This window comes from Manis javanica, chromosome 4 (genome assembly GCF_040802235.1).
Source record: "Manis javanica isolate MJ-LG chromosome 4, MJ_LKY, whole genome shotgun sequence".
Lineage (NCBI taxonomy): Eukaryota > Metazoa > Chordata > Mammalia > Pholidota > Manidae > Manis > Manis javanica.
The window spans coordinates 104,765,997-104,786,079 of record NC_133159.1 but is presented as its reverse complement, the minus strand read 5'-3'; the positions used below and the strand labels follow the sequence as shown (position 1 = coordinate 104,786,079).

The 20,083-nt window shown below is 39.0% G+C and overlaps 1 protein-coding gene across 2 annotated transcripts in view; it reads right to left on the bottom strand.

Moving 5' to 3' along the window:
- Positions 1 to 20,083, bottom strand: part of PDE4DIP (phosphodiesterase 4D interacting protein) — a 268,329-nt gene that overhangs the window by 213,573 nt on the left and 34,673 nt on the right. The window contains exon 1 of one of the 2 annotated variants that reach the window (XM_073234503.1): positions 14,791 to 15,146. The exons of the other annotated variant lie outside the window; for it this stretch is intronic. Coding sequence (XP_073090604.1) covers positions 14,791 to 14,810 — 20 coding nt within the window. The 5' untranslated portion in view covers positions 14,811 to 15,146. Of the gene's footprint in view, positions 1 to 14,790; positions 15,147 to 20,083 lie in introns of those variants that run through there. 2 annotated transcript variants of the gene reach the window in all.

Sequence of the window (20,083 nt, the reverse complement as noted above, 5' to 3'; positions counted from 1 at the left end):
GGAGGCAGCTTTCAGGAGTGCGGGAGTGCTAAATCCTCAACAGCTAAGGGGAGATGCAAGCATCATTGTGCATCTGCAACAACTTCTCTGGATTTTAGGACTTTTTATGACCTTGTTCCTACACCAAGTCTTCACCCTAAAAGGAACTAACATTGTTTCCTTGCTGCTATTCATCCAGCTTCATAGAAACAGACGATTTAAAACCATAAAAATGCAATAGCAATTCAAGTAATTCTTTTCCTCCCTTTGATCTATGAGGTTATTAGACATTTAAATATCTAATAAATTCTCCTCCCCATCCCTGAATCAGCTAAGACACCAATATCAATCTTTTAAGAGATGTAAAAATAGTCTACTTTGTATTCAGTCACATCAACCAGGAGTGATATGAAGTCTCTCTTCCCCCTTCTGGAACTTAGCTTGTGCTTTTTACTTTTGGACCTGGCACTCATTTCATAGCCTACAGTTTTCATGAACAACCACTATTCATAACTCAGCTGCTTCAATCTACCTCAAAGCCCTAGACCAAACATCAAGTGATATATATTTTTTCCTATTGTACCTTTTCATTCACATAATCTTTCACTGTTTCCTTTCTTTGTAATGTCTATTTTTCATTATTTTAACAAAAGTACATCTTCCTTCTGGAAATTTTGTTAAGGAGAAAAATAGGGAAAAGTAAAATTATAAAAAATGCTACCAACTAAAGGCAACACTGATAAAGATTTTTATGTATTTACTTTTAGTTGTTCTACAGTTTATATATATACAAAATAGAAATAGAAAAAACACTGAACAACACTTATGTTCCAAATAGAAATAACACTGAACATACAATTTTGTATCTTGATTTTGTTTGTATTATTGAAATAAAAGTTTTTGAGGAATTATTTGTGGAGTATAACAATGAAGCAAAACTGAAAGAACAAAGCAGCAGACTCACAGACTCCAAGAAGGGACTAGTGGTTTACCAAAGGGGAGGGGTGGGGGAAGGCGAGTGGGGATGGAAGGAAAAGGGGATTGAGGAGTATTATGATTAGTACAGATGGTGTGTGTATGTGGGTGTCACAGGGAAGACAGTGTAGCACAGAGAAGACAAGTAGTGACTCTGTGGCATCTTACTACACTGATGGACAGTGACTTCAATGGGGTATGGAGGGGACTTGATAATATGGGTGAATATAGTAACCATAATGTTTTTCATGTGAAACCTTCATAAGAGTGTATATCAATGATACCATCATTAAAAAAAAGTTTTTGAGGAATGAATTTTTAGGGGAGGAGCCAGGGGAGGAAGCAGGTGAGAGGAGAAGGAAGGGAACTTCTTAACAGCATTATAAATCTTCCCAAGAATAGAAAGAATGAATCTAGAGCCTTCTTTCTCAGTGTGGTTTTATAATGTACTAAAACAAAGCTTATAAAGGGAACCCTCAGACACTCTTGGTGGGAATGTAAATTGGTGCAGCCACTATGGAAAACAGTATGAGGTTCCACAAAAAAATTAAAAATAGAACAATCACATAATCCAGCAACTCCACATCTGGGTATTTATCCAAAGAAAACAAAAATACCAATTCAAAGAGGTATGTGCACTCCTGTGTTCACTGGAGCATTATTTGCAATAGTCAAGATTTAGAAGCAACCTAAGTGTCCATTGATAGATGAATGCATAAAGAAGATCTGATACCTATCTACAATGGACTATTAGTCAGCCATTGCAAAGAATGAAATCTTGCCATTTTCCCTAACACAGATGAACCCAGAGGGTCTTATGCCACCGGAAGTAAGTCAGACAGAGAAAGACAAATACCATATGATTTCACTTACATGTGGAATCTAGAAAACAAAACAAATGAACAAACAAAACAGAAATAGCCTCATAGATACAGAGAACAGATTGGTGGTTACCACAATGGGGAAGGGCTAAAGGACAGATGAGATAGGTGAAAGGGGTTAAGTACAAAATTCCAGTTATAAAATAAGAAACGGGGATGTAATGTACAGCATAGGGAATATAGTCAATAATATTGTAATAACCTTGTACAATGACAGATGGTAACTAGACTTATCATGGGGATCATTTCACAATGTATAAAAATATCAAATCACAACAATACATACCTGAAATGAATAGGACATTGTATGTTAATTATACTCCAATTAAATAAATAAATAAAATAAAGCACACAGAATCCTGGAGGATTCTAAAATTGACCAAGAGTTACCAAGGTTTGGGGATTGTTAAGGCAGTAAGAGATTTTAAAGCAGCTGAGAACAGTTCAAATAGCTGACCCTGAGGTCCAGGCTCAGTAGGGAGATGAATAAAGAAGAGATGGCCTGGAAAACATGGAGGAGTGTGGGAACTGGAATAAGTGATGAGGTAAACAGAATATTCAGAAAGAATGAGGAGATGGGGGACTTGGCCTTGTGGTCAAGGAATATCATTTCAGAGGTAAGGATCTTAAGGATAGAGAAGTTGGAGTGAAGATGAGCTACAAAGGATGGCTGTGCTCAGTGCACTGAAGTGGATTAGAGTTAAGGAACTGTGAGGTCCAGGTAGACAGTATACTCATGCCTAGGGACCCCTCCAGAATGTCAACCACTAGAAGGCATGGTTTTTCTATCATTCACTATCATATAATAAACATTAAACAAGTCTAGATTATAATAGGGATTTGATGCATATTTCTTAAACAATGAATAAACACAATCTGAGTGTATATTGGGATCAAGCTTTGGTAACTTGCTGTATCCATTCCACAGTAAGAGACCCCCTACTAAAAAGATATTCATAGTAGCCTTTCAGGGAATATTTTCTGGAAAGAGTACCTGCGAAGTGCTAGAAATAATGTTAGATGCTGAAGATTTAGTGACAAAAGACAGTACTTTCTTCCAAAAAGCTTAAGAGTACGGAAAATACCAAGTAAACCAACTAATTAGCTGTGTGCTATGACAGAGTAGACAGCAGGCTCTGGCTATAGAAAACACCAATACTAAGGTCCAAAAATAATTTCAAAGGAAGTAATGTTGAAACTAGCCATCAAAGGGTAAATAAAGTTATCCTATCAGACTAAGGCTAGGTGTGTAGGTGAGAACAACTGATACATTAAGGCCCACTCATTATAATTTTAGTTCACAATAAGTAAAATGACACTCTACAATCAGCTCCTTAGGTCTGCCAGCAGTAATGCTGCTCCTACAGTGCTAAAAACCTGGACATTTCTAAGTAATGGACAGAAGAATCTTTCTAAAACCATCTCAGTTCCAAGACTATATGTTGTTATTGGTAGACATAAATGTAATTTCTTCCTGCTATAAAAGCATATATTGACTTAGCTTTAAAGTAGCATATAAAAGATGTTGTCCAAATCCCTCAACCAAATACTGAAATACAGCAAAATTTTCTTCTTTTTTTCTCCTTGCAACAGATACCCTCATATGTATGCAAAATTGTGGTATAATTTATATCTACTTTTACTGTCCATATTAAAATTTTCTGTTCATTATCATTTCAGTAATCAGTTCAGATGGTAGTAGAGACTACTAGGAGCAGTGAAGTATTTTACCCTAAAGAGGGGGAAAAGGTGGAAATGTCGCTACTGACTTACCTGGGATATCCTATGATATACCATTATGTCAGTGTACTTGTTTCCCCTTCTGCAATATAGGACTCTGGTCTCGAAAAAGATACTTACATGGAATAAAATATCATCTATATTAATATGAGTTTCATGAGTCTAAATCCCAAGCAATTTTCAGTGTATTTTCAAAAACTAGAAATAGTTATTCCACTTCTGAACATCTATCATTCAAAAATAATCCCATCAAAAATGCTTTAACATTTTCTCAAGTGCACATGGAACGGTCTCCAGAATAGACCACATACTAGGCTACAAAAAGAGCCTCAGTAAATTCAAAAAGACTGAAATTCTACCAACCAACTTCTCAGACCACAAAGGTATAAAACTAGAAATAAACAGTACAAAGAAAGCAAAAAGGCTCACAAAGACATGGAAGCTTAACAACATGCTCCTAAATAATCAATGGATCAATGATCAAATTAAAACAGAGATCAAGCAATATACAGAGACAAATGACAACAGTACAAAGCCCCAACTTCTGTGGGATGCAGCAAAGGCAGTTCTAAGAGGAAAGTATATAGCAATCCAGGCCTATTTAAAGAAGGAAGAACATTCCCAAATGAATAGTCTAAAGTCACAATTATTGAAATTGGAAAAAAAAGAACAAATGAGGTCCAAAGTCAGCAGAAGGAGGGACATAATAAAGATCAGAGAAGAAATAAACAAAATTGAGAAGAATAAAACAATAGAAAAAAATCAATGAAACCAAGACCTGCTTCTCTGAGAAAATACACAAAATAGACAAACCCCTAGCCAGACTTATTAAGAGAAACAGAGAACTACACACATCAACAGAATCAGAAATGAGAAAAGAAAAATCATGACAGACCCCATAGAAATACAAACAATCGTTAGAGAATACCATGAGAATCTATATGCCAACAAGCTGGAAAACCTAGAAGAAATGGACAACTTCCTAGAAAAATACAACCTTCTAAGACTGACCAAGGAAGATACAGAAAATCTAAACAGACCAATTACCAGCAACGAAACTGAAGCAGTAATCAAAAAACTACCCAAGAGCAAAACTCCCAGGCCAGATGGATTCACTGCGGAATTTTATCAGACATACAGAGAAGACATAATACCCATTCGCCTTAAAGTTTTCTAAAAAATAGAAGAGGCGGGAATACTTACAGACTCATTCTATGAGAACAGCATTACCCTAATACCCAAACCAGGCAAAGACCCCACCAGAAAAGAAAATTACAGACCAATATTCCTGATGAACATAGATGCAAAAATATTCAAAAACATATTAGCAAACCGAATTCAAAAATACATCAAAAGGGTCATACACCATGATCAAGTGGGATTCATCTCAGGGATGCAAGAATAGTACAACATTTGCAAATACATCAACATCATCCACCACATCAACAAAAAGGACAAAAACCACATGATCATCTCCATAGATGCTGAAAAAGCATTCAACAAAATTCAAGATCCATTCATGATAAAAACTCTCAATAAAATGGGTATAGAGGGCAAGTACCTCAACGTAATGAAGGTCACATATGATAAACCCACAGCCAACATCACACTTAACAGCAAGAGGCTGAAAGCTTTTCCTCTAAGATTGGGAACAAGACAGGGATGCCCACTCTTCCCACTGTTATTCAATAAAGTTCTGGAAGTCCTCGCCACAGCAATCAGACAAAACAAAGAAATACAAGGAATCCAGATTGGTAAAGAAGAAGTCAAACTGTCACTATTTGCAGATGACATGATATTGTACATAAAAAATCCTAAAGACTCCACTCCAAAACTACTAGAACTGATATCAGAATTCACCAAAGTTGCAGAATACAAAATTAACACACAGAAATCTGTAGCTTTCCTACACACTAACAATGAACTAATAGAAAGAGAAATCAGGAAAACAATTCCATTCACAATTGCATCAAAAAGAATAAAATACCTAGGAATAAACCTAACCAAGGAAGTGAAAGACCTATACCCAAAAACTACAAGACACTCTTAAGAGAAATTAAAGAGGTCATTAACAAATGGAAACTCATCCCATGCTCCTGGCTAGGAAGACTTAATACCATCAAAATGGCCATTCTGCCCAAAGCAATATACAGATTTGATGCAATCCCTATCAAATTACCAACAGTATTCTTCAATGAACTGGAACAAATAGTTCAAAAATTCATAAGGAACCGTCAAAGACCCCAAATAGCCAAAGCAATCCTGAGAAGGAAGAATAAAGTGGTTGGGATCTCGCTCCCCAACTTCAAGCTCTACTACAAAGCCACAGTAATCAAGACAATTTGGTACTGGCCCAAGAACAGAGCCACAGACCAATGGAACAGAATAGAGACTCCAAACATTAACCCAAACATATATGGCCAATTAATATACAATAAAGGAGCCATGGACATACAATGGGGAAATGACAGTCTCTTCAACAGATGGTGCTGGCAAAACTGGACAGCTACATGTAAGAGAATGAAACTGGATCACTGTCTGACCCCATACACAAAAGTAAACTCCAAATGGATCAAAGACCTGAATGTAAGTCATGAAACCATAAAACTCTTAGAAAAAAACATAGGCAAAAATCTCATGGACATAAACATGAGCGACTTCTTCATGAACATATCTCCCTGGGCAAGGGAAACAAAGGCAAAAATGAACAAGTGGGACTATATCAAGCTAAAAAGCTTCTGTACAGCAAAGGACACCATCAATAGAACAAAAAGGTATTCTACAGTATGGGAGACCATATTCATAAATGACAGATCCGATATAGGATTGACATCCAAAATATATAAAGAGCTCACATGCCTCAACAAACAAAAAGCAAATAATCCAATTAAAAAATGGGCAGAGGAACTGAATAGACAGTTCTCTAAAGAAGAAATCCAGATGGCCAACAGGCACATGAAAAGATGCTCCACATCACTAATCATCAGAGAAATGCAAATTAAAACCACAATGAGATATCACCTCACACCAGTAAGGATTGCCATCATCGAAAAGACAGACAACAACAAATGTTGGTGAGGTTGTGGAGAAAAGGGAACCCTCCTACACTGCTGGTGGGAATGTAAACTAGTTCAACCATTGTGGAAAGCACTATGGAGGTTCCTCAAAATGCTCAAAATAGAAATACCATTTGACCCAGGAATTCCACTTCTAGGAATTTACCCTAAGAATGCAGCACTCCAGTTTAAAAAAGACAGATGCACCCCTATGTTTATCGCTGCACTATTTACAATAGCCAAGATATGGAAGCAACCTAAGTGTACATCAGTAGATGAATGGATAAAGAAGATGTGGTACATATAGACAATGGAATATTACTCAGCCATAAGAAAAAAACAGATGCTACCATTTGCAACAACATGGATGGAGCTAGAGGGCATTATGCTCAATGAAATAAGCCAGGTGGAGAAAGACAAGTACCAAATGATTTCACTCATATGTGGAGTATCACAAAGGAAAAACTGAAGGAACAAAACAGCAACAGAATCACAGAACCCAAGAATGGACTAACAGTTACCAAAGGGAAAGGGACTTGGGAGGATGGGTTGGAAGGGAAGGAAAAGGGGGGAACAAAGGGGACATTATGATTAGCAGGTATAGTGTGGTGGGGGGGCACAGGGAGGACTGTGGAACACAGAGAAGACAAGTAGTGATTTTACATCTTACTACGCTGATGGACAGTAACTGTAATGGGAGTTGTGGGGGGGACTTGCTGATGGGGGAAGTCTAGTAAACATAATGTTCCTCATGTAAATGTAGATTAATGATATCAAAATAAAAAAATAAAAAATAAATGCTTTAACACCTAAGTGTTTATCAAGCATTACTTATAGTAGTTAAAAATGAGAAATCTAAAGGACTCAGTAGAGGGGAATAATTAGATGCAATGTGTAATTCCACATGACATGCTATTCCATGTTACAAATAATAATACTTTACATTAAAATGGAAAATACATATGCTCTTACATTGTGAGGAAATGCTAGAAATTATTTACTTTTGTTTGTCAATGCTTCCTACGTATCAGGAGCTACTGCTTCTTTACACCCCTTCACCATGGCCATAATGGGAGCACATCAGGTGTAGGTTACTGTTTCCCTAGCTGACCTCGGAAAAACCAAAGGAGAAAGAAGTTCCTGCTGAGAAGAACAAGCAGAATAGGACTAGAAGTATGAGTTTAATTAAGGGAAAATGTATTAAAAACTATTAAAGTGCTATAAAAATACATGATTATTATAATAAATAACCTAAGACTAAAGAAGTGCTTCAGTCATGAGAAGAAAAAGGAAATTCAGGTCATGCTTTTCTTGCAGACCACAGAACTCAGAAGATGTTCTAAGACAGAAGGAAACAAGTCCTCAGTGCATCTGAATGTTTCAAAATAGAATTGGATAGAGCCACCTTGGGCCATCACGACACCTTTTTTATTCTGGACTTTCTTCTAACTTTAAATGCTATTTGAATTTTTGCCAGAGACAATGTGTGGAATGTTCTGAGCCCAGTTTGGAATTTTATTTATAAAACAGGGTCAGCTTCGACTTGCCATTGGAATGAAGAAGGAGATATCTAAGCTGGCCTGTGTATGCAGTAAAACAACAAATTTGACTGGATCTATACTGTCGGAACTCAACCAAGAATTAGGAGAAGTGCAAGTTGCAGTGCTCCAAAATTGTGCGACTAAAGAACATATGGGATGTGAACAGTTCCCAGGAATGTGTTGTTTTAATTTGTCTGATTTTTCTCAAACTATTCAAATTCAGTTAGACAATATCCATCATATCATTGACAAGTTTTCACAAATGCCTAGGGTACCTAACTGGTTTTCTTGGTTTCACTGGATATGGCTGGTAATTGTAGGTCTGCTTTTGTTATGTAGCTGTATTCCTATATGTTAATGTGTGTATGCAATTTAATTAGTAGTTTAAAACCTATACATGCTTATGTTACTCTACAAGAAGATATGTCAAAGAAATAATCAATCTTCCTATGTTTTCTTCCGTCTGCTACTTCTATAGCTTTTCTTCTTCCTTCCTAATTACAACCCTTCAGTAGAATTTGTGCCTCATATCGAAAATTACCAAGTATCATAATTCTTCTCAGTGGTAAAGATACCTCAAGACAAATGCTGGGCATAGAAGCCACAGGGCATAAATCTGCAAAGAAGTAAAAAGCTAACCTTTTCAAACAACATGGCTTCTCTCTCACTTACCAACTTTACATTTCCCTGTATGGCCCCGGAAGATGACTGGTTAGACAGAGACAGGTAAGATTCCTCAAGGGAGGAACAACCTAAGACAGGCACAGTTGCAGGGGGGCCATCAGGTGAGAAATTGGGGGATCAACAGAGGTGAGGCTTAGAACCTCACCCCCTCCCCCCGCTGTTTTGAGAGAAATCTGCATCCGTGGATATTTTGTTGCCCTTGTCTAGCTTGGATTAATATTTAGTCTGTAGGCACAGACCTGATCATCTACAATTGCCCTCTTACAGCACTAAATTATGTTTTTTACCTTTATCTCGCATCTACCTACCATTTCAGCATTTTATTAAAAATAATAATAATAATAAGGGAGAAATGTGGGATTCACATATAAATCAAGTATAAAAATCAAATGAATAATATCTGACTTGATTGTTTATAGTTCATGATGCGTGATCAAAACCGAAAGTTTCTGTGATATGACTGCCCTTGCACTGTTCACCATGTAAGAACTTATTCACTATGTAAGAACTTGTTCACTATGTAAGAACTTGTTCGTTATGCTTCAGAAGATTGGAGACTGTTGAGAATTAGGCTTGGGGTTGATTAATGATTGTGCATTGAGTCCCCTATACAGAATTTTATTGTTGTTAAGAACCATTTGATCGATAAATATGAGAGATGCCCTCTCAAAAAAAAAAAAAAACAGGGTCAGCTTCAATAGGAGTAGTGTCCCAAGGCATCCAGTGAATGGTTGAATCTCCACACAGCCTTGTGTAAATCTGAGCCACCCAGAATGGAAAGGGCTCTGTGACGGGGGTCAGCCAACTTATCTTTTCAGAGACAAAAACCCTTTCCCAGGCTTCTGGGACTGGCATTTTAAACCCAGCCTTAGCATGTAAGTTGAAAGAAGAGGGAGAACGTCCAGTCTGATCTACTATATGGGAAATAGGCAAGTGGGGTGAGAGCACTATTGAGAGCAAGTCCTCAAGCCAAAATCCAAGTGTAGGCTCATTTAAAAGATCAGAGTTGTGAAAGCAGAGATTTTTCCTTTCCCCGGTGCAGAAAATTAATTTTTAGAAGTGCTGAATGTTAAACAGGAAATTCAACTTTTCAAAATGTTTCAATAATAGAACTATGACAAAGGAGCATTTTCCTAGTAAAAAGTGCTATATATAAAGCAGCAGCACTGTAGTAAACAGATACTGGAATCAACCAGACCTTCATGCTCAATGCTTACTTAACCTGGCCTCAGCTGCCCTATCTAAAAATGGGGGGAAATGTCATCTCTGGTTCTAACTACACATTAGCAAATAAGATTCTCTGCTAACTCACCATGAATTCAAAAAGAAAAAGAAGTCCCTGCTTTCTCTAGGCTAAAAGTTAATATTGAGCAGAATCAATCCAAATAAGCTGTGAATGGGGCTCTTTCAAATGCAATGTAACTGTGGTAAATGGGCATCTTGTGTTACTTGAAGGCTGCACTTTAACTACATGGGAGAGGAGAAACAAAATCAAAATTCTTGAATTTTGAGACTGAACCACTATTTTTCTTGGATGTTACTTCCCTTTTCCAAATGTTCACAGTCACAGCAAGCAAATACAGTTAATGTTTGCATGTTATTAAACTAAATTACAGGGTAATATAAAACAAAACAAAACAGACTAATTTACAGTACTTTCCTAAACTTCAGTCTTATAGGTAGCCCTTAAATAATTCAAATTCACTTTTTATTGAGTTATTTGTTCAGGAAAGTAGCGTAAAGTTCGTATATGATTCTCCTGACTTTTATTCAGCTTTCCCATAGAACATAGAAAGAAGAACATACTCGCCAGAAAGAGGAAGAGAATTAGTAAGAACTTCTCCAGCATTTAACGACATGGTGGGCTGAATAATATTCCTCCAAAGAATTCCATGTACTATGACTCTGGAACCTGTGAATATACTGATTTACATGGCAAAAGGGACTTTCAGATATGATTAAGGATTCTGAGATGGGAAGATTATCCCAGGTTATTTGGTGAGGCCCAGTGTAATCACAAGCGTCCTTGTAAGAAATACACAGGAGAGTCAGAATGAGAGGATGAAGGAGCAGATGATAGAGTGATGGCATTGCTGAAAAGAGGCCATGAACCAAGGAATGTGGACAGCCTCTAGACATTGGAAAACATGAGGAGTCAGTTCTTTGCTAGAGCCTTCAGGAGGAATGCAGTCCTGCTGAAACCTTGATTTTAGCCTAGAAGACCAATTTTCAGACTTCTGACCTCTAGAACTACAAAATGATAAATTTGTGTTGTTTTAAGCCACTGTATTTGTGGTGATTTGTTACAGTAGCAAAAGAAAACTCATACAGACAGGGACACTGAAATACTCAAACTGCTCTAGTGAGTTGCCAGTCCAGACAGGTGAACACTAAAACTTTAGAGCAGTAGAAGGTGTTTGCCAAATAGACATCAGACTGACATGGTGAGCAAAACTACCCTCAGTATCATGTTCCTCATCATCTCCATGAGCTTATTCCTTTGATGACTCTTACTCTGTTCATGAATATTAGTTCAATTACTGACCAACTTTTTGTAAGGCCAGTGTATTCATGGGAAATTTGCTATTCAGGAGCCAACCATGCTCTCCTCAAATGATTTAATAAGAGTCTGGCAACAGTAAGGAGACACCCCCATTGACTGGTAGGAAGGAAACACTACCATTGACTGGTAGTGAAGCAGATGATGCACAGCTGGGAGCAGGGGACATTTAACTTTGGGAACTCAAAGATTTGGCATCCTGTCCTTTACAGATAGTCTAAGCACAATAAAAGGTATGGGGGTCATGTGAACAGCCTCTCAGAGAAAGGGCTTTCCAGAGCTGCCAAGAATGAAACTTGGGAATAGAAGCACAGTCTTAAACTTATTCATAAGCTTCAGAGTAGTCAGGATAAGTAGCCAGCTTGGAACCAACACAGAAACCGAGTCACCTACAAGACTCAACTCAAAATAAAGCAATTAGAAGCAGAGGTTTTGGAATCAGATAGTTCCAGCTTGTATTTCTTCTTCAGCTGTGCTCTAAAGTTCAATTCTCCTGTCATAAAAATGAGTATAGTAACATTTACTTCATACCTCATGGGCTTGTGAGGATTAGGTGAAATAAAGTATGCAAAAAAAGGGGTTAGCAAAGAAGCAAAAAAAATGCAAGCTTAAAATTATAACTAATTTTAATTCTTTGAATCCCCCAAGTTGTGCTTCTCCACTGTGCTCCCAGAGCAGCTAGTGCATGTCTGCCTTAGCCTCTATTAGAATCACAAGACAAAGAGAAAGTACAATCCTCAAAGGCAGAACCTAGTCTCATTCATTGTTTTTACCCTTAGGATCTAGCACAGTGCCTCACCTGTATTGGGCTCTCACATTTTAAATGTTTACAAAGTGAACTTAGCTATGAGGTAGGAAGTATCTGAGACATATTACAGTATATGACTGCAAGATTTTTCCATCTATGACCCATTAGGTGGTGAAATAAATTGAATCACACCAGCATTTTTTTCTTAAAGAAAAAGAATAGGGTGGAAAAGGCCAGGGTACAAAACACATAGTAAGGTTAAATATTATTACATGAAACTTTTGTTTCAGTTATATATGGGAGTGAATTTGGTCATAGTGTCAATACATTTCTTATTGTGGGCAAGCATACAAAAAAATGTGAACAATCTGACTCTTTCACCTTACCAACATTAGGTATTTTCTGTCTTTTTCATTTCAGCCATTCTGATATATAGATATCAATATATCAATATATCTATATATATATATATTGCTATGGTATTGTGGTTCTAATTTGCATTTCCCCGATGACTAGTCATGTGAAGCACCTTTCCTGTATCTCAGCTTTTGCATATCTTCTTTATAATCATTTGAGAAAACAATTTGGTGGTCTCTACTGAAGCAGGGCATGCATTTCCTATTACCCAGAAATTCTGCTTTCATGTGTTTACCCAACAGAAATGTGTATGTTTGCCAAAAGACATGTACAGGAATGCTCACAGCACTGCTGTTAATAATAGCCCCAAGCTAGAAATTGCCCAAATGCTCATTAACAATAAAACGGATAAGTAATTTATTTCACATACAATATACAATCCTATGTGGTAGCAAGAATGAATGCACCAGAACATGCACAACAACGTGGAAGAGTCCCACAGGCATAAGTTTGAATGAAAGAAGTCAGATACAAGAGTATACAGTGGACAATTTCATTTATATAAAGTCAAAAACCAGGCAAAACTACTCTATGGTGTTAAAAGTTTGGCTGATGGTTATCCTTGGGGTCACAAGGGCTTCAGGGCTGCTGGTTATGTTCTATTTCTTGATCTAAATGCTGGTTACATGGATATACCCAGTTTTCAAAATTAACTGAACCTCAAACATGTGTAATTTTTCTAAATTATTTCTGAATTTGTCTGAAATTGTTACATCTGAATATAATATTTAAAAAAGTGAGTAAAACAATACTTTTTTTTTTTGAAGTGTGAAAAACACTGATAGCAAGAATCCCTGATACACTTTCACAACCATCAAGTGGTCATCTAGTCTTTGCTTGAGTAATTCCATGGTGAGGAACCAATTGACTGCCCAGGTAGGTCATTTTTTAGAAAGCTTTTTCTTACACTAAGCCATTACTTGCTTCCTCACAACTTGTTTCATTCAGCTGTTCTATCCTCCTAAGAGATTGAAAATTGATCTAATCCCTCTACCACCAACTGCTCTTCAAATATTTGAAGGGAGCTACCATATCCACCCACTAAGTCTTCACTTGTCTGGACTAAAGAGCCCCAGGTCCTTTGGTCACCCCTCAGGTGTGGTTTTCAATTCCCTCATGTCTCTTCCTTGCACTCCTTTTAGCTAGCAATGCCCAGAAGAGAGCCCTATCCTCTAGGAGAGGCCTGAGAAGAGCAGAAACCAGGAAAAAGTAGAATCATAAACTTTTAAATCTAAATAGTATACTTCTGTCAACCCATCCTAAGCTTCCAATTGTCCTTTCTTTAAAGTTCACATTATACAGTTCACTCCTGTTAAACAATCAGCTAAAATCCCCCAGGTCTTTTTTACAAGCACTATTAAGCCCCAAATTTACCTTCTTTGTTTGCCATCTGCCCCCTCCTAGGAGCTGGAACACTCATTTGTCTCTACTCCAATTCTCCAAAGCTAAATCCTGGAGATGGAGGAGTATGTTATGGGAACACTTCCGGACTACAGTCTCTTCACCCACCCTCCCACCGAAAAACAAAAATGAAATCTTTGTCTCAGTACATTATCTCTTATCCTTGAGTGAGCTCTGTTTTAAAGTATATTTGGTGAAATTTGTGGGGGGTGGAAAAAACACAATTCCACCCAGCATCTCCAAAACCTAAGCGACAAAGGGCACCCTGACCTCCCCCTTCCTCCTTCTCTTCCCCCAAGTCAGCTCCAACCACACTCTGGAGATGAGCGTTCCAGGGCTCTGCTGTTTACCTTTGTGTGACTAGTGGAGAGTGAGGTTAAAAAGGAAAACGTGGCAGGGTGAGAAGAATTTTAAATTTTTCAGGGTATCTGAAATCAAAAGCATCTCTAAAGAAAGACCTGAGGAAATCCCTCTCCTCTGTGGAATAAGAAAAGACAGAGAAACATTTCTCCAAAACTTCCAGGCCGCCTCATTGGGTATTTTTAACACCAAGACTCGGTGAAAGGGAGATTCATGAAGTAAGGAAAACACCAGAGAACACAACACGTGCACGAGGACCAAGAGAAGTGGGCTGGGATTTGGGGGGAGGCTGGGGGAGTGGGGGCAGGGAGACGACTAAAAAGGAGAAGCTGCCAAAGGCCCCTAGCGGTGAGGGGCGACCTCTCCATCAGGGCGCAGAGGGAAGGGGTGGGGATGGGGGAAGGGTCACCAAATCCGGAATGCAAGGAGAAAGATGCAGCTCGCCTACCTCGTCCACGTCTGCTTCATTTTCCAGGCGCTTTCCTTACCCTCAGGGCGCTCCTCACCCCGGAGTGGAAGCAGCCTGGGAAAATGGGAAGTCTTGCCCACGAATCTCCAATGCGAAGAGCAGCAGCTTTTTCCTCTCCAGCTCCTTCCTGTGTCAGCGAAGAGAGAGCTCTGCTCCCCGGTTATTTAGAAAACCGATTTGACGTGGCCGACCCTCCAGCTAACGGTGCGACGGACGGCACAAGGGAGGGACTGTTCTCAGGAGGAAGCCGGCCGCGGAGCGCAGCGGCGCGCGTAGCTGGAGGGAGCTGGGCCCAGAGCGGCCGGCAGTGCGCGCACAGGCTCCCCGGCTGAGACGCGACTGGCTGGCACGAGGCGCTCGGCACCAGCTGGGCTGTCAACCGCGAGCGGAGGCGGGGCTCCCCAGCAGCCAGTGTGCTGCGGCTGAGCCAGCCCAGGTTACACCCCGCCAGAGCACCGCCGTCTTCCCCGCCTTGATGTTGGCAGAAGGGCAGAGTGCTTGGAGGATGCTGTACCAGCCCTCTGTCCCTCGCCCATCCCACGGAGGGGCTTCGGAAAATACCAACCAGCCGACAGGAGAATTTGGCACCCCACCCTCAGGTGACCGCAGAGCGAGCGCTGGAGTCCAGGAAGGTTTTCCACGCAGCCCTGGCTAAATGCAGATGCACACACTAGATAGTCATAGGATATGATGTTCTTTGCCTAGAGACCTGACATGTCAGTCTCACTATTAATCTGGGGTCAGGACGTTTCTTCAACAGGGCGAACATCCTAAGGAAACTTTGCACCTTATTAGTGGGCTCCCTCTCAGACATCCCCTGATGTTGGTGTTCTGTCTCTCTGGGTTTCAGTTTCTCAAGCACAGAGGCACCTGGGTTCCACCACTAGCTTCACCAGGGGAGAGGGTTCAGGAACACTAGAAACTAGAGTTCCCAGAACACTAGAAAAGCTTCAACTGTGGCCATCAGGGCCTAGAACCTCCTCCCTAACTGTTCTGAGATCATGAAAAAGGGCCCTTGGTAATGCCACTGCCTGCGACCCTCTATTTATCTATTTATGTAACAAGGTTTAAACAAATCAGACATGCTATAATTCAAGTGCTTACAGCCTTGAAGCTCCTTTTTAGCTCTAAAATAAGACCTTTTTAGTAAGTGACATAATCACTGTTATTATTAGCATTACCACTGACCTTCTTTTAATTTGCAGAAAGCGTTGTAGGGCCTACATATGGTAACGTTGATTTAGTCATACCTGTTTCACATTTGAGGCCCCAAAAGGCTCAAAGTGTGTGCTGAGGCTTTGATACAGGCTGCCTTCTTCACAGTGTGGTCCCACAGACTTGCTTTCTGAACTTCTGAAGGTCAGACCAACAAGGTATCTCTAGAACAAATTGATTATCCCAGCTATCCTAGGAGCTTAACTCAGGAAGGACCCTGGCATGCCCGAGTATCGGTGAGACTGTGGGGAGCCTGTATCCTTGGGGCAAACTGGCATGCTGCCTCCCTTCTCTTGGATTACTTCCCCTAATTATCAGCACTGAATAGGGGTCCCGAGGGCATGATAACAAAACATTTGAGGGTTCAGAGAAACCCTCAAATAGTTAGAACCATCTAAAACTTCCGTAGTCCAGAATCCCCTACCCCCAAAACTTAGCTTGTACCTAAGGCCACACTGTTCCTGAGCTTAGATTGCTTCCAGGAGACTTTTTAAGGTCCAGTTTGATGTGAGACAAGGCTAACAGGCCACCTATCTCGAAAAGAATCTCTTGCTGCTGCTGAAGTAAAAAAAAAAAAAAGAGGGGACAGGGAGAGTCGTATTTCCACCCTCAATACCAAAGTTGGTGCTAAATTTAGTACTGTCTCAAATCAAATTGTGGACTACTGAGTTTGGAGAGAAACTCTGTCTACAGTCAGACATTTGCTTCATTCAAGGAGTGTTAGCATTAACTAGATGAACTGTGGGTTCTCATAAGTAAGGCCAGAAAGCATGCTCTCACATATTTTTTAAATTACTTTTTTATAAACTTTATAACACATTCATCATAAAGCAGTTGAAAAACACAAAAAAGTATGTAAAAAGTAAATTACCGTAAATACCTAGAGATAATCAGTAGTGAAAATTCATTGGATTTCTTTCCAGTGTTTTTCAAATGTATCTTCTAACCCAAATGCTGATTTTCCTTTACACACACAAGAGTATATTCCAAAAGAGAAATTTCTTTATTGTCTTAGGACTTATATTTGTTGTCAAAAGAATAAACTTTTTATGTTAGATCAAAAAAAATTCATCCATATATCCACACTACCAATACAAGTGCTTAACTTCTTCCATGTCCTTCTACTCATTACCTGTATATATTACGTATCTACTTATACAATTACAATTACAGCTTAGACATAAATTTATATCCTCCTTTTTTCACTTACTGGCTATTTGTCCCTGTTGTTAGAGAGTGTTCATAACTTATTATTCAAATGATTGTATAATATTACATAATATCAATAGAACCATGGTTTACTTAATATTCTAGTACTGTGTAGTTATGCTATTTCTAATATTAAACTCTTATAAACAATGCCTTAATGAGGTTCTTCTGCATTCATTATTTTATTCTTTTGAATTATCTCCCTAGGATAACTTCTTAAAGCATGGGAATGTTTGGGAAAAAGGACTTTCTAATTTTATCATGTTTCATAGCCTCAACAGCCCTAGGATTTATCATTTTACTTTGTTTCCTTATTTAATAGATAAGAAATATTTTAATAGTCATATTTTAAATATCTATGCCTATCAATATAATAAGTAAATAATTTAACATCATCTCATTTTACTTTATATTTCTTGAAATACTAACTAGTAAGTTTCTATTTCATGGGCTTCCTTGAAAACCATTGTCTCTGGTAGCTACTCATCATGAAATCCTTCAGTGTTGTCACAGTATTAGTCATCTTTTCTTTTTAAACAATTCTGTTTAAAAAAGAACTCCCAACTCTCAGCATTATACAACAAACACTCATTTCTTACTCATGGACCTGTGGTTCAGATATGAATTGGTTGAGCATGCATTCAAGTCTGCTCCAAATATCTCTCATTCCATGACCCACACTGAAGAGGCTACCTGGGGAACATTCCTCCCATGGTAGATTGCAGGATTGAAAGAAAGTTGGCAGATACTCTCAAAGTGTTCAGAACTGGCACATTGTGCATTCTGCCATATCCCATTCCCCAAAGTAAGTCACAGTTAAGTCCAACGTCACTGGGGCAAAAAAGTACACTCTGCCCATGATGTGTGGGAGTATTTGTGGAATAAAACAATCTATAGTCTACAAGTCATTAAATGTCATGCTTTCTGGCTTTTTGTTAAATTTTTCTCCTTGTGGATGCATGGCAACTTTACCCTTCTACACCCACTTAAAGTTAGGTGTGGCCTTTGGCCAATGAAATGTAACTTGCTTTGGCCACTGAAATGTGAAAGAAGTCTCACGTGGCCATTTCTAGGTAGAATGTAGAATATTAAAAATCAGTACACAATTGGCAGCTGTCAATTTCCACTGTCATATTGACCCTTGAAGATGAACATCTGTCAGAATGAAGCTTCAATCAGCCTGGTCTCTGAGTGACTCTGATGACCACAGCATTCCTACTGGCCCGAACTGAGCACGTGGAATAAGCATGAAATACACTTTTGTTACATTAAGTTACTGAGAGCATAACCTGGCCTATGCTAACACATTATTTTTATTTCTATTTTGATCTGAGGCACAAAGGAGTATCTGGGTCCCATGAATCTTTATACGGAAAGTTATACATGTCCCTCCTTCTGTATCTCTCCCAGTTTTCTGATTAGAACTCAAAGAAACTGGGTAGATAATGTTGATAAATTAAATTAGCTGTATATATTAAACTAGTGATATTACTCTTTCCTGAGTACACTGCTTTTAAACTTGTCAGTTGACTGTGCTTTAGGAAATGTCTGAATTGATGATAAGGGACAAAAAAATAGGATGCTATCTGTCTTCATACTCAGCTCCATATACACCATTGGTACTTTTACCTTTCATTTAGCTTTTCTGTTTCTTTCCCCTCTCTCTTCTCTAGTTTGATTCTGGGTAAAAAGGACTTATCTTGATATGAATTACTGTATAAAATATAAGGCAATAAACAAAATACCACATCTAACATTTTTGCCAGGTTCTCTTCTAAAAACTTGTCTGTACTGATTTCCTTTCATCCTCACAAAAATCTGAGGCAGGCTATCTCTGCTTTGTAAATGACTAATGTGGAGAACCAGGAGGTGAACTACATTGCGGAAGTTCACTAAGCTGAGATGTGAAACCAGTTTAGCTCCAGAACATCATGTCTAACCACTCACTACATACACTGCTTCCCTAATTTTGACAACTAACAGTCACTGAGGCTGAGATAGGAAGAAAATATATCTGCATCATCTGTCACTTCACTGATCACTGCATTTAGCTGACTTAATCAGCAGATATCTTCTTTATCCCTCACAGCTCCACCTTCATCTCTCCAACCTCTGGTTTAAATATATATATATATGTCCTTTCCAGACAGAGAGGAATCATTCTGCAACCAAGGACAGTGTCTGAGGTAGATTAAAGGTGGCCACAAATTCATTCCTTCCTCTCCCATTAAGAGATGGAATCTGATTATCCTCCCCTTTAATCCTGGCTGGCCTTACAGACTCACCTGACTGATGGAATGCAGTGTGAGGGGCATTCTGTGACAGCCAAGGCTGCACCAGTAAGGAGTTTTCATCTTCTAGAGATTCTGAACTCCTGAGCTGACACAATAAATGTTAAGAACCTTTTGAGGGATTTGGGAGGGAGAAAGTTAAACATTTGGTAATGTTTGTGGCCAAAAGTTACAGAAATGTGGTACAGATGGTTGAAAATTCTTTGCTACTTCTTCCATTAAGAAGTCGAGTCCAATTCTCCTCACTTTGAATCTAGCCTGGTCTTAGTGACTTGCTTGAGTAATAGAACGTGGTACTGGGTCATAAATTCTGAAGTTGGGTCACAAGAAGTCTTGTAGCTTCCACCTGGACTTGTCATGAGAGAAGTCTGACCACCTTGCTGGAGAGACTGCAAAGCGATGCCCAGAGACCACATGGGAAACATCACCCAGCTGTCCCCTGGAAGGCATCGGCATACTAACAGTCTGTGCCTGACATGTGGGAATTGTTCTGTGACCTTCAGAGCAGCATTCAGTTGAATACCACCAAGTGACCCAGTCCCTACCACACAGGGCAA